Source organism: Dermacentor andersoni, chromosome 4 (assembly GCF_023375885.2).
Source record: "Dermacentor andersoni chromosome 4, qqDerAnde1_hic_scaffold, whole genome shotgun sequence".
Lineage (NCBI taxonomy): Eukaryota > Metazoa > Arthropoda > Arachnida > Ixodida > Ixodidae > Dermacentor > Dermacentor andersoni.
In genome coordinates, this window is record NC_092817.1 from 116,000,378 (window position 1) to 116,015,971 (window position 15,594).

The following is a 15,594-nucleotide window of genomic DNA, read 5'->3' on the forward strand; positions in this document are numbered from 1 at the left end:
ACAATCCAACGCGTCAGACGCCCACACGTGCAACCATCGCAGCTCCGCTCCTCCTGTCACGTGTCTGCACAGGTCACCGCTTCTCGACCCCCAAGTTGGACCTCGACCCCCAAGTTTCGTGGCCTTGCCAGTTGTTTCCTCATTACAATACAACCATACATCACTAAAGACAAAATTTTGACCTGTACAATCCAATAGCGTTAAAAGAACATTGAATAATATTGGTAAAGACATCGAACCAATATGGTTCGATGGTAGGCTGGCAGCTCATCGAACCAGAGCCAGTTCGATGAGCTGGCTCCTGAGCGCGATTCCTGGTCCAGCTGGCTGTCCGAAATGAGATATGGACACGCGTACTTATTTGCCTTTTTTTCCCGCTTACGGCATTTCACCGGCTAACAAATGTTAAAAGTAATCGTTGAGTGCAAGACGCGCCTTATGGCGTCGGAAGTTCCTCAAATGTTATCGCTGTATTTTTTCCTGTTGGTTATGCTTTCGCCGGGCCTTGTACAGTCATACTGCGTGCACGAAACGAATAGCGGTGCACATTTCCAGTATTTTTTTCAAGGCTGTCTAGGCTCACGAAATTCATATAACGCAAAAAAAAAAGCGAAAAGTCGAAAGTGTCATGTTCGCATTTTCCTCTTACTCCTTTATATTTTTGCCATGACCCCATACCTTCGTAAGATGGAAATAGTTCTGAGCAAGATGCCAGCGCAGCCTCTGTTCGTGCAGGCTTTTCACTGCCTCTACGTGGTGGTCACGACAAGCTTGCTGTGGATCTTGCGCCCTGTGCCTCTCTGCGTGGCAGCCCTCTTTCCCGTCGTCGCCCTGCCGCTGATCGGGGTGCTCAGTACGGACAGCGTGTGCGCATTCTACTTCAACGTGAGCCACTGACGCCCTCTTTTGACGCGAAATCCACGTGATCGCAGAATGCCGTTGTACGCAAGTACGCCTTGACTCAGTGAGCTGCGCTTCGGTAACGCTCACGGCGCTCGTAACCAATTCAACCTTTATACAAATTCAATGGGGACAGTCTCTACCTTATCTATAGACTTTCCTGTACATCAAATTAGTGTTATGCGGGTTTGTCCTCGGGATTGTCCTCGGGATTGTCCTCGGGGCTATATAAAGCGTATATTGTCTTTATGGGCAAAGCAGCATTTGGCAAATGTATTTTCTGTGAAGTCTCTAGTGGTCTATAGATACCTGAAGGGGATTTTAGCGCAAAGTTTGTAAACATTATTGAACAATAAGTGCACGCACGAAGCTTGCGAAGCTGGGCTAGTTGGGTTACATGGCCTGTGACACGGGCGTCACAAAACGCAAAACCTATGTTCACAGTTTGTAGGCAAGCCGTAGCCCTCACAGAAGGGCATGTCTACACTTTCCATAGCCTGTAAAATTTTTTGTTTTTGTGAAGGAAAGCAGCAGTCATGTTGCGAACACATCCTCGCTCTATGGCTTACTTTAGAAGAATACGTGATAACGGCATCAAACTCGGAAAATATTTGCATTTTCTGTAAGGCTGTGCTTTTGCATAGGGCGTGCGCTTGCCGTGCCGGAAGTACGCGGTAGCAGCAATGCTATAGACGGCGCCTATGGCGTTATTATGTATCGAGTCAGTGCGCTGCTGCACGTGCAAAAAAACAGTGTAAAGCGTCGCGCGCCTGCCGCGTTTTGCAGGAGAGCATCCTCCTGTGCCTGACGAGCTCCCTGATGGCGGCGCTTGCCCAGCGTCAGGGCCTCCAGCGCTGGCTCACCGTCGCCTGCCTGCGGTGTCTCGGCGGAAGCCTGCGCTGCCTGCTGTTCTCCCTGATGGCGACCACCGCGCTGAGCGCCATGCTCTTGAGCGCGCCGGCGGCCGCCTACGGAGCCATACCCGTGGCCGAGACGCTGGCCAAGGAGTTCCAGCGGAAGCCGCCGCAGCCATCCTCGGCGGTCGCTGCCACCGGTCACGCCAACGACGCCGGTGAGCCTCTGCATCTCGCTGGGCTGTAACCCACGGCCAGCGAGAATTAATCCGGAATCCTCCAGTGCGGCGTGCCTCATTATCAAATCATGGTTTTGGCATGTGAATCCCCAGATGACAGTTTCTTGATACGCATTAGGTTACGCCATAATTATGCGTGCAGCGTTGGATGGAACGTTACCTCTGAACAAAGGTCAATCTTGTTTCAGAGCCAAATCCCGGGTTTGCTGGACAGTCAGCAGAGGACCTCTCCTTGGGGGAAGAGTGTGCTGACAGCATTCGGAAGGTGCTCCTGATTGCTGTGGTGCTTTCCGCCATCATTAGCGCCCCTGCTTGTCTGACTGGAGCCTCGGCAAACATGTTCCTGAAGGGCTTTCTTGAAATGTAAGTCCGCAATTTTTGACAAAGATCGCTTCTTATCATTGTCTCCTTCCTAGCGTGCTTGTGTGCTGCTCCACGCGGATTTGTTTTCTCTCGAAATAATATATTGACGCACGGGTCATTGAGAGACGACATTACGACACAATAGAAATAAATGACTCTGTAATTCGGCAGAGATACACAAAGAAAGCAAATTAGCTTGAATTAACGAAGGGGGAAATGTACTACGTTAAAATCGCACGCGCGAAAACCGCATTAAAACCATAAAAAACAAAGGTAATTTTGGTCGTGAAATAATATGCCTTAGCATATCATATTGACCGCAAATAAAGACGGGGACAGCGCAAGAGAACACAAAAACAACACCGTGTTCTCTTCCGCTGTCCCCATCTTTCTTTGCGGTCAATGTGATATGCGGTAAACACTAACTAGGCCAAACTGAAGTACTTCTGGAACATGCCTTAAGCCTGTGCATGGTGAACGAGCAAGCGTGATTTAATAATACATTTGATGTTAGGAGTACCTTTCAGCGTGACTGCCACGCTATATTAACTATTTCTTTTTTTACCCTATGCACCAGTGAATGTCAACCTCGTACACTAACACTGGCAGTCCGTGTATCCGAGACCGAAGCTCATTCAAGTAAGATCCTGTGTATGGATGCATGAGTAAATTATTTACAGAATATACCATTTATGAAATAGGACTGCGCAGAAATACTTCCCGCAAAAGCAAAGTGAAGCAAACTATGCAAGCGTTTTTGCTTCTATAGATGTGCTGCAAGCAGCGCATTTCCCAAAACGTGTCCCACGAAACTGGCACTGTTCAAAAATTGAGCAATGAGTAGGTCGCAAGGCGTGGATGAGCTGTGATTTCTTGCGTTGTCGAACGCCTTTACGACTAAATGCACGATACCGCGCACTTATTCCGTTATAAAGGTCCCTTCGCTATAACGATCGCACGCTCCACGTCACCACCGAAACAGGTATTTTTCCGGTATTTTTTTCCCCTATTATATCAAAGAAGCGAAGTGACGTGACAACACGATTGGGCAATAAATGTCCATTGAACTTTCATTCATAAGAAGCGTAAGAGACTTTCATCAATATATATTTTTTTCTGCGCACTTCTCATCATGCAATTATTCAATTTTTCGGACTCAGTGTTGTCAAGGCTAACACAGCGAGATAAGCATGACGTACCGACAGTTATGAAGATAATCAAGTAATAGCTGTTTCTCGCTGGCGCTCATCATCAAGGTGATGATGCCTCGCGTTCAATAAAAGCTGGTCAACACTGAGGTGGAAGATAACGAGATTGACAAGGTGACCTAAATTGGCGCACTCTACGTGAGCAGTTTTACAGCTCGCCCGCCTTTCCGCGAATGTATGTGTTGTGCGCTAAAGTATGCGTGGACACAGTGCCTAAGAGTGCCACTTTTCACTCAAGTAACAGGATGAACAGGATACAGAGACTTCTGTTACTAGCCATTAAGTTAGAAGGGCCTTGAAAGAGATGCCCCGGGAAAAAACGGCAGGAGAAGATGGAATTGGAGTCAGTTTAATCAAAGATGGAGGAGATATGCTTGAAAAAAAAATCAGAACCACTTAATCAACCAAGAGAACAGGCGGGCTTCAGGAAGGGATGTTCTACGATGAATCACGTCTATGTTATCAATCAGTAAATGATAAACCTGTGGACTGCAATCAACAACCTCTCTATGTGGCTTTCATAAATCATGACAAAGCATTTGATCCAGTTGGGATACCAGCAGTCATGGAGACATTGTGTAATCCAGGAGCACAGGAGGCATGCGTGGATATATTGGGAAATATCTACAAAGATTCCACAGCTACATTGCTTCTTCACAAGTAGAAAATTACTGATCAAAAACGGCGACAGAAAAGCAGATAAAATCTCTCCAGTGCTGTTCACTGCCTGCTTAGAAATTTAGGAATGATTTAGGCTTAAGAGTGAGTATCAACGGCAAATATCTCAACAACCTACGATTTGCAGATGACATTGCAACTCCGGGGATGAATTGCAACAAATGGTTGAGGGCCTTAAGCAAGAACGTGTAACAGTGGGGTTGAAGATTAATGTGCAAAAAATAAAGGTAATGTTTAATAGCTTGGCCAGGAAACAAGGATCCATGATCGCCACTCGCCCTCTAGAGTCCGCCAATCATTCACAGGATACTCTGATCATGAAAATTAAAATCACAGAATAAGAATTGGGTTGGAGAGCATTACCAAATCCTGACTGGAAGCTTACACTTGTCGTTGAAAAGAAAACTCGACAATAGTTGAATTCTACCGGTGGTAACACATGGGGCAGCAACTTGGAGGTTAACAAAGAAGCTCGAGACAAAGTTGAGGATCACGCAAAGAGCGATCGAATGAAAACTGTTAGGTGTAACGTTAAGACACAGGTAGAAAGCGGTCTGGATCACAGAGTAAATGGGGAAAGCCGATATTCTGGTTGACATAAAGAGAAAAAAAAATGGAGCTGGGCAGGCCATGAGTAGGGCAGATAACCGGTGGAACATTAAAGTTACAGAATGGATGCCGAGAGAAGGGAAGCGCAGTCGAGGACGGGACAAAATTAGGTGGGGTGATGAATTGAGAAAATTTGCAGTCGCAAGTTAAAATGAGCTGCCGCAAGACAGGGATAATTATAGATCACTGGGAGAGTACTTCGTCCTGCAGTAGATATTAAAATAGGCTGCTACTGCTGATGACGTAAGTAAAGCTTATAGTAACCTCTTTTGATGATTTGTGCAATTGCGATCTGTTTGAACCATTTTTGTGTTGCGGGAGCGTTCTCATCGAAGCGGAATCATAAAAGGACTGGATGTTGACGATTAAGTCGTTCTCTACGCTTTACACCGACAGCTAAGAAGGCTACGATATGATGGCTGCAGTATTAGCTTTTCTTTCAGTGTTAGCTTGCTTTTTGTGTTTTGTGGTTAAACTCTGCGGCACCAGATGCTGTTATAAGCGTTGTCGCTGCAATGCACCTCTCTGGTAACGAGGTATTCCACAAATTTTAATGTGTTACAGGCACGCTGAAACTCTTTTAATGAGTGGGTAGACACCAATAAATAAATTCCGCAGTCTACTTTTCAAGTAATTCGTCGCGCTAACCAGTCCACGTCACGATATCGCTGGCGGCCACCTACAACCAACAGGCCTCGCAATATGCAGCAACTAGGCGCGTATTGAACATAATTGGCGACATGCCCATTTACGGCAAAACTTATGACCGCTTAGTGGCGGCTAAGTGCAGTCGTCAGGCTTTACACTCTCTATGTCACGTCGAAACTGGGGGTGGTGAGTTGACGCATGCTGATGCTCGAGGCGTAACGTCGTACATTATCTGGGTTTCATTGAGTTGTAAGAATACGGAGATCGAAGGGACTCGATTTTTCAGCGTTACAAGCGTAAGCAGAAAACAGACCTTGAAGTCAGAGAACGCGTTGGAGAAATTAGCTGTTACGTTTAACTGGAGTGTCGAAATGTTAGGGTAAAGAAAAATGAAAGGGAACGAAAGGAAAAATGTGTTGCAAGTGGGAGCCAAACCCTATGTTTCACATTACGTATGCGGTGCCTTACCAGTTAATGTATCGTGGCTACCTTCTTCTGTCTTTTCTCGTGCATTTGTGTATGTATGTATATACTATCGATGTGACCTTGGGAGTGTTAGCCAGCGTCACTCATCGCCATGGCAGTGGATGAAACCAATCATGAAATCAACTGAACCAAGCACCGGAGCTGAAATAAAGTGTACACTGTAGCTGAGCCATTGGAGCTGACGTGCGATGCTGCAAGCGCGCGGTAGGACATGCTCCGAGTGCGCCGAGAATCGTGTTCGTTTCCGCCGGGATATATTAGTTTATATACCTAGCAAATAAGGATCGTCAATGTACCCATGGGCAACAACATTTCATGTACAACGCCCATGAAGCGGGATATTTGTATTTCCTCGCGTTTTAGGCCTGCAGCTGAGAATTGGCCACTGGGCTTTGAGAACAAACACTGCGCACTCGAAATGCAGGGAGCAGCACTTCCGCATGGCTGCCGTCGAGAACACGTCGCCTTTATGTGTGCGACGCACTCTTCTTGCTATGCACACATGCACGACTAATACAGTAAACCGATCACAATGTCCCCGAAAAAAAAAAATAAAGCAGAATTTCTTTGTTATTCAAGACTGACAGAGTGAAATTGACGATAACACTGGAAATATCTCAATGCCAAGTTTGACCTGTTGTCGACGCTTTGAAGTTGCGTTCATAGGAAAAAATGAAAATCGGCTTTATCTCTGTTCCGCATATAGTTGCTCGAGGGAGTATACCTGACCTCAATTGGTCATTCGACGCACGCACATTACGATTTTTACAGGCCGACATTAACCGTTGAAAAATTGGTCGATATAGTGAATTGTGCATTTATTACCGCGCATGACATAAAAAGGCTCAAATAGCTGAATGTTGCGAATTCTCGACGCAATTAGAGGCGCAATGGCGACCAACGCAAACGCGTCTTACGTGTCAGAAATTATGTGTGTGTGTGGCGACCTTTACTGTGTAGACAAATGGTGGAATTCTTCAGAATCAGGACCTTCCCTTCCTCGTTCGGTAAATTTCTGTAGGATTCAACACACACACACATGTCTCAAACCGCTTTCCACGCTTATAGCAGCAGTGGTTGTCAGCTTTTTAAGCCCGAATAGCTGGCGTCACGTCAGCTAGCTTTATCTCAAATGCGCGACGCTGTGTGCTTGCGTTATAAAAAGCTTTCCTCACCTGCAGGATAAAATCAATATGTTCCAAATTCGCAAAGGAAATAGATTTAACATTTTACTGTCGTTCTATGCAGCGACACAAACAGGCATATTCGTGACACGGACACGCGATTGTACCGCTGTCACCTCATTAGACCTGACGAGAGCTTAGGGACATACTCGCTTTTTCAATGCAGTTCTTTGTACTTAATGTTATGCTACTGGATTTAAAAAAAGATGTGTTTACTCTCCGTGTTAGGTACAGGAAACAGCACTTTCATGTACGTCGACGAAGTAGCCAACTCCTCAATGTTTAAGATGGTAAAAACCGGTTTTCTTTTGTAAACGCAAGGGTAAAGATGCAGCATCGTGTGGTTGGTTCGAACGTTGAAGCTGAATCCTGGACTTTCAGGTAATTTCGCAGTATTTGATTTACACATCAGGCTTGCTTTTCGCCGTCTGTGATGACACAACGGCCTCAATTAAATTAGTGTCAATTTTCTCGAAAGCTGGTGGCAAGAACATGAATAAATTAGTTTCATACAGTTCCATGTATACCTGATATCGTATTCAGGGTGAATATGCTGTGTAATCACGTCATACAGTTACTTTTGAGAAGAGTTAAATACACCATGCAAGGGGTCTCAGGAGGATAGCTCGTTTGTTTTTCAGAGAAGGATACCCGGATTTGGTTACGTTCTCCAACTGGATCACAGCCAACACCATCTGCGTGACCGCCAACATCACGGGCCTATGGCTGTTCTTCGTTTTCTTATATATTCGAAAAATGTGAGTGAACTTTTAGTTCGATTCCAGATCTCTTTTGCCTAATCGACAGTTATTGTGTTCTTCGAAGTGTACTATGCTGCGAGAAAGAACTACACGTGTGAGATTGACCCAGCGCGATGGGAAGTCTGTTGCTCCTCTGTTCATTGTTTATTTGTTTTGTTTATGGAAAAACAAACAAACAAACAAACAAACAAACAAACAAACAAACAAACAAACAAACAAACAAACAACAAGAACGAACAAAGTCGCAACAGACATCTAGCAAACCGCGTAAGCGCTGCAAGAGATTGTACTCAAATCCATTGAAAGCAGCAACGGACACTTTCATAGCCTAAGGAATAATTTTTTTAAAATGCAACACACCCTTGTGCTCATCCACAGGCTCGGTGTTGTCTCCAAAATACACGCTCTGACGCCTCCATTCTCAGACTCGATCTGTTAAGGGCAAAACCTTGCTCTTTACATGGAATTTCCTATGATATACTAGAGGGACCTGTGGCGCTACGGTCGTTGACCCACCATGGGAGTGATGGGAAGTACATGGATTTGTCTAATCTTCGTGCTTGTTGTTTCCTACGTTCATGTGGCTTTATTTATTGCGCTTTATATGCCTTCATTAGGTAGCTTTACATTAAGGAACGCAAGCGGCTTGCGTCTCCTAATCTAAAACTCTCTACTGTCGTAAATTGCAGAGCAATCTATACTCCTCGAAGTGCAGAAGACGCTGCTCACACGCAAAATTGCTACTAATTGCAACGATTGAGCTTGTTGAGGCGGCCAAATTGAAATGCACCAAGTGTCTTAAGGCACTGGCATGCCCGCGATAAATTCACAAGGGTGTTGCACATCGATTGTCGATGCAAGCGTCCGTGGCGTAACTGCCTGGAAAGCCTGGTAAACTGGAGAAAGTGCATTGGTTTCTGGCATGGAGAGTGGCCTTCGACCCCGCTCACTTTCGCCAGCCTTAAGTGGCTGACGACACACGTTATATATCTAGGCGTCCCGCTGGAATATTACAAAAGTAGGGATGAGTATTGGCAAGAGCAAAAAAGAGATACACAGTAAAAAGCGAACAGGTGGAAAGGTGGCCATCTGTCAATGTCTGCAAGAGCTACAGTTCACAATAAATTTTTTGTAGCAGAACTCTGGTATGTAATGCAGGTATGGCATTGTTTAAGGTTAAATATACAGAAGCTGCACTGAGTCTTCGCAGTATTTGTGTGGGCTTCGAGCTGGGAACGAGTTGGTTCTGCGAATTAATTGAGACGAGATTAAGAAGCAGGTTTGGGAATAATGCACCTCTTTACACGACAGGTCATGAACCGGTTCTTATTTTTCCGCTACTTCAGCGATCCTTTCTTGCTCACGGTGTGCCAAGTGAGGCTAAGGAGCGCGTTACCTGGCTATGCGGTTGGTACAGAGAGTATCCTATTGGTTTTTTTTTAAAGAAGTTATTTTAAGTCTACGGTTCTTGTCCGTTAGATCTTCAAATCAATATCTTTTTTCAGTGAAACGCAAAAAACTACAAAGATGTATGCGATGTAGTTCTCCCTGTTGCAATGTACAGGGCCATATACAGTGGAGGCCAAGGGCAAGACATGTTTAAGCAGGTGAAAATAATGCAAGTAACACCAGAGACCAACTCCTTTTTTGAGCTGCACACAGGTACATTGCCTGTCAAAACCTTCTTAGAAGACCGCAGTTTTTTCTCACCCTGGGGGTCACATTGCTTGATCTGTAAGAAACCAGAAGCTACAGATCACGTATCAGCAGCTGACGCCAGGACACTGCAGAGTCGATTTAGCGGAGCGTTATGGTACGACTGCTTGGCTTCGTCGATTTAGCAGCCTGTACGTGTCGATTACTTGACAGCACGACGACGACGACGACGACGACGCAAACACGCCTCTATCGTCTGTATGATTGCTATCACAATTGTAAGGAAGCAAAGCAAAACAAAGCAAAGCAAAGCAAGGGCCTGTGCTCGAATTCCAATCGAAGAAGTAAGCAAATTATTATTTTCGTCCTTTGGCGATGTTGAAGCTGAAGAACAGGAAAGGAGTATTGAGAACGACGGACTTTACGATAAACGCAGTCTTGGTCAGCATGACAGAAAAGGCGACGCATGGGCATACGGACTCGGCAAGCCTAGTTTCGAGCTATTCACAGCTGTCGCAGAAAAAAATGCACTGAATAGGCAAATCCGAGGAAGGTTTTACAGACGTGCAAATAATACTGCTACGGGGATGTTGGTAGAAATCATATTTATTACAGATGGCACGAACACACGGTAAACATAAAAAAGGTACCTCTGCGTCTTTGGACAACGTGACACAAAAGCGCGGATTTTGAGGAATGTGAAAACAGTGAAATTTTTATAACAGAGCCTAATATGTATTCAGTATTGGCTATAAAAGAGGAATAGTAAATAATTCTTTGGGGTCGCTTTAGATACTTAGCCAACTTTTATCATAGCTGCCAGATTTCGTTGGCTAGCGTAAAAAACAACAACAAGGTCAAATAAAAAGTAGCACCTCAGTAAGACATTTGTATGGCAAAAACTTTTTTCGAGGAGCTCATAACAAATCAGAATGTCTCGGTTTTTTAACCTAGGTAACCTTAATGACGAGCCAAAATGTTAGTTAGCTTTGCCGAAGAATGTTTGCGCACCTTGCGTCTACAATGTTTCGTTTACTAATACAATAATTAGGCGCTCAAAACACGGCCCTGCTTCGTCTGTCAGTCTGTTCATCAGCAGCATAGTTCATGTCGTCATTTCATGACGAATGTATTGCTCACTTAGTATACGACACACAATACCCTATGCCACCAATTTTACTGCGACTGCAGCAAAGACTTCAAAGCGTCGTTTGCTCTGCCCATCCATCTGCACTTTATACATCTGTATCTCGTCGCGCGTCATTGTCGTCGTCCCTGTCCGAAAGATCAGCGTCGCGTCGTCGCAGTTGTCTTTGGGTTGCTATATCTGCATACTCTGTCTAAATTATGCACATAATTGAAAGGGTCTTGCATATAGTTGGGTATCTTAAGAGAATCGGTGAGTGTGTTAAGAACTGGCGGAGTAGCCGGTCAAGTAATCTGGGCCTGCAATCACGGAAAAGCCCTTACGTTCACATTCTTCGTAAGAAAAAAAAAATTTAGCCAGTCCCGACACTGGCCACATGCTTACTAAAGGGGGTCGGCCGCTGCCAAAGAGCACTTACGCACAAAACACTACCTTAATTCGGACCGTGTTTTGTTTTACATAAGTGCAAGTTGGTTTTGGCCTTGTCATAGAGGCACACACGCCAGCTTTCGGCATTTTGCTTCACAGGAGGCGTATTTGATCTTTGGCAAGTCAGCGAATGTGTTAAAGGATTCACACAATAGATATTGCTCACGAATACTTGAATTGCGTGCCAGCACATACTGCATAGACATGATTTCCAAAACACTTGTAATGTATCTGTGCGAAGCACGAGACAGTCACTAGACGAATCGGGAACTCGTAGTTCGCAGCCATAAATGCCAGTGCAACCTCGGCACTTGTTGTGTCGTATGGAGTTGTCGTTGTGTAGTGGGGTACGTTCTCGTCATGCCGTTTACTGCGGGTATTTGTAGTGCGCTCAAAAATGCCACAACGACCTGTAACCAATAATATAGAATACTATGATGGAGTACAGAGCACAATCGAAGACTGATAGATTGTCGCATCTTAGGAGAAAGGTTTTTCGTACAGTAATAATGCGAATGAATATCGTTGTAAACTCCGGACAATTTAACCTAGCAGAATATCTAAAAAATATCTGCAATTTTTTTTCATAGTATAGTCGCTTACAATCTGAAAAAATTCAATACAAGCTCCACCCACAACAACGCAATGTAGCTGTTCTTCACCTCTAAAGAGAGCAGAGCTGGCTGGAGTCCGCTCACTAGCTTAGTGACTTTGCTCTGGTAATTAGACTAATTAAAATATAAAAGCTCGTTGTTTCAAGCTAAAATATATCCTTGGCTGCGCACTTGATATCAGAATCACCTGTAAGCTGAGGACTCTTACCAACCAAACCTATTGAAAAAGCCCGCATGCCCCATATGCACTGTATCCATGATCCTGTATGATCATATAAGATCGTCAATGATAACCTATATGTGCCATTATAAACCCATATGACCATATAAGATTGTGTAGTAAAAAAATGGGTATTTCGCTATAAACACGCGGGAAACATGAATAAAAGTGGACAGGACGCAGGCGTCGATCCTGTTCCCTTCTGTTGCCCGTGTGTTTTTAGCGCAATATACCCCCTTTTTACAAGATGGGCATCCACCAACTAGCCCAATTTGCCGCTATACTCTTATGTATGATTATGGTAGGGGGAAATATGGGTCTTTTTCAATAAGGATTTCCAATACCGCTAGACTATTAAATGCGAAATAGCGCAACAGACCTGTGATTCACTTCCCGTGGAAGTGAATTATATTGTGGCGGGCAGAAGTACGAAAATAGCGCAGGCAAGACAAGCACTTAAGGGACGCGGGCCGAATTCGCAATGTTTTTCATTTGTAAGTGCTCTTTGCCACTAGCTCGACGCCTTCGATAATACTATATGTCCGGCATCAGGAGTTAATGGATCTGAGGAACAATTCTAACGTAGGATGGTTTTGTGGACATTGGGCGCAGAGGTGGGGAAACCCACGCGTGCTGGTGTCGTCTGCTCTGTTTCTATGTTCGCATGTCCGTTTCGGACATTTAAGGGCATTACACAGTGTGATTCAACACTATGGCACGTTTTTCTGCTCCCTGAATGTGCAGCTGCGATCTGACATATTTGATTAGGCAGCAATTTTGCCTAAACTTGAGAAGGCGAACGCTAGTGTATAGTAGTAGATGGTTATGTGCGCAAATGGTGGTTGCCGCATGAGTATCTCGCATCTCGTTTCAGAGAAAGAGTGGAACCAGGCTTCCAAGAGGCAATGCGGACCGCCGTTCATGCCGTCGTTTCGACGGGGACCGAACGCGTGAAGTACGATCGTGCGCTTTTACCTCGTATCGCTTTTTTTTTTGCTCGCGCATGCTCCAGTTGACTTTTCTTACGTCTCGTCTCCATGTGAATAACAATCGGATGTCTCGGTGACTAAAGTGAAGGTTTAGCCAATATCTAAACATAACATTGTTACACGCGTCCTAGTTTCTCAGTGGCTGTGACGTATCCTGCTGCTAAGAACGAGGTCATGCGTGCGATCCTCGATAGAGGTGGCCATATTTCTATGAAGGCTAAATGCAAAAAAGAAAGACAGAAAAGAAGACAGAAAAGAAGAAGAAAACAATGGCGTATCATGCTTTGGATGCATTTCAAGCAACCACATGTGGTCAAAATTATTCCGCCGAATAACAGACGAAGAAGAGCTGGATGCGAGATTCATGCATTCCTTTTTTTTGTGGTGCATGGACGCAATTCCTGTCAAACCTTATTACTTTTATTATGAGTTCGGCAGGGCTATACCTTAGCCGCCTTTTGTCAAAGATGAAAGCGTGTGAAGTAACACGTACTCAACGAAAAAGAAAATCTTTATAGGTCAAGGCATATTGGACGTGTTTCTCCTCTTTCAGTGCATAATAGATATTTCATGTGTGCTAACGCTGAAAACATACCTTGAATGTTACTCAATGACACCATCAAGTGATATTGAGGGCATGTTTTCACCGTTATTAGGGATGTAATGTTTATTACTTCCTAAGAGAGGCGGAACACGTGCGATATCAATTAAATAACACAGAGACCCCTCTTCTTTTGACTGATTTTGAGTTTGCGGGTGTGCCTTAATGCACGAAAGCATTTATAACAGACAGGGATTTAATGCAAACGATATCTGTGGCAAACTGTTTTTGCGAAGGCGAATTTTATCATGTAGAGTTTGTGCTAAAATGGTTAACCTTGAGAATCTCTTTAGCAACATTTTATTTGATATTTTTGTCGGACGACGACAATTCCATAGTTCCTTTTTATCCCTATGTTTTCAGGCCAAGAGAAGGAGTCGTGATTGTGATATACGCAGTGGTCCTCTTGATGGTGTACTTTGAGTGGTCAGACTACGGGCTTGGCTTGGCAAAGTTTCTTGGCCTGACCAAGTAAGTCTCCGTTTGTATCGTAATTCCATTCTAAGAACGTTACTGTTGTCATAATTTATAACAACATATTAACGTGTATTGATATGTCACGAGAAGTGTATGATTGATGTCGCCTTAACTCATAAGGTACATTTCAAACACTTGCTGCTCAGTAGGCAGTCGAAAGTTCGCAGCTTTGGGAGGACTGCATTTTATAGTTCACTAAGCTGAACGTTCATCGAGCAGGGTCCATATTGCTTCATTTTATATTGAGATCGCACTACGACGGTACGGCTATAAAATGACTGCTGAGACATTTCGTATGCGTTGCATTGGTTTATGAATTAGATGGCTTGATGTTTTAAATTCACGTGTCAAGCGTGTTTAGTTACAATTACAGATGTGTGCAGCCTGTTTTATAAAAACAACAACAACGTAACTGGAATCTAAGATGCATTAAAATAGTTTTAAAAAATTCAGGTATTATTCAGCAATCCCTCAAATTTAGTGTCAGTTATTTAACAATTACTTACCGCACTTCTATCTGCAATCCTGCCTTATTTCGAGGTCATGCGATTAACCGTTCAAGCAAAACACTTCTCGCTGCCGTGTAAAACAAGGCCTCATTCATCGCACACTGCCCCAATCGCATCCATCGTTCACGTAGCTAGCAAATTTACTAGTAACTATTGATAACACTCACCCTAACATAACGCTAATGCTAACGAAGAAGCTCGAGAAAAAGGACCGCGCAAGGAGCGATGGAACAAGAAATGCTACAGCGATTGTGATAATTGTCTACTAATGCGTAAGCATTCTTTGCCTCGGCTGCTACGCCCAGTTTTATCTGCGTAATCAGTGTCACTGCATACCGTCACGCCGCGATGAGATCGTGCCAATGAAGCGAGTGATGTTGTTGCCTCTCGCTTACACTTCGACTTTTCTTCGCTTCCCCAGATGGATCGACGAAACGACGCCCTTCGTCGTTGCGCTTATCCTCGTGCTCATTATTTTACCGTCTGTGGCGTCCAGCGGCTACGAACGAATTGCGTTTTGGTCGGACGTGGAAATGTCCATACCGTGGAGCACGCTGCTCGTCATGGGTTCGGGATTCGCTCTCACCAAGGCAATGCAGGTACAGCATCGTCTCTTTAGAACTGTCAGCGTCTCGTCGCCATCTGATTATCACTAGGATAGATAAGGTGATTACAAGTCTCGGTCAACCGAAAATCACTGAAAAGGCAAGTTTCGGCATACATTCCAGGTTTGACGTGAACACAGTGGCATGCGGTGGAGACAGGCCAAAGCATTGCCGCCTGTCTCCTTCTTGTGTTCTGGTGCTTGCGGCAAAATATTAAGCATGAACCGCAACTTGCCCTTGACCGTATCTTGCCGAAGGCATCGCGGCTGTTTTCCAGATTAAGATTATTAACCCTAGTGGTAGCCACAATAACTTTAGCAGCAGATAGTGGCTTGCCGCAACCCAGGTAGTAGAACGGCTTAGAAAACAGTTTCAAGGCGTTTGTAGGGGCAGATTGCTGTTTCATAAGCCGAAAAA

At 44.5% G+C, this 15,594-nt stretch overlaps 1 protein-coding gene across 4 annotated transcripts in view; it reads left to right on the forward strand.

Annotated features, from left to right (window-relative positions):
• Positions 1-15,594, forward strand: part of LOC126537405 (Na(+)/dicarboxylate cotransporter 3-like) — a 96,841-nt gene that overhangs the window by 53,426 nt on the left and 27,821 nt on the right. For all 4 annotated transcript variants that reach the window (XM_055074328.2, XM_055074329.2, XM_055074327.1 and 1 more), the window contains 7 exons: positions 736-885; positions 1,687-1,972; positions 2,182-2,356; positions 7,811-7,927; positions 12,871-12,951; positions 13,950-14,057; positions 14,994-15,171. In XM_055074328.2, coding sequence (XP_054930303.1) covers positions 736-885; positions 1,687-1,972; positions 2,182-2,356; positions 7,811-7,927; positions 12,871-12,951; positions 13,950-14,057; positions 14,994-15,171 — 1,095 coding nt within the window. The remainder of the gene's footprint in view (positions 1-735; positions 886-1,686; positions 1,973-2,181; positions 2,357-7,810; positions 7,928-12,870; positions 12,952-13,949; positions 14,058-14,993; positions 15,172-15,594) is intronic.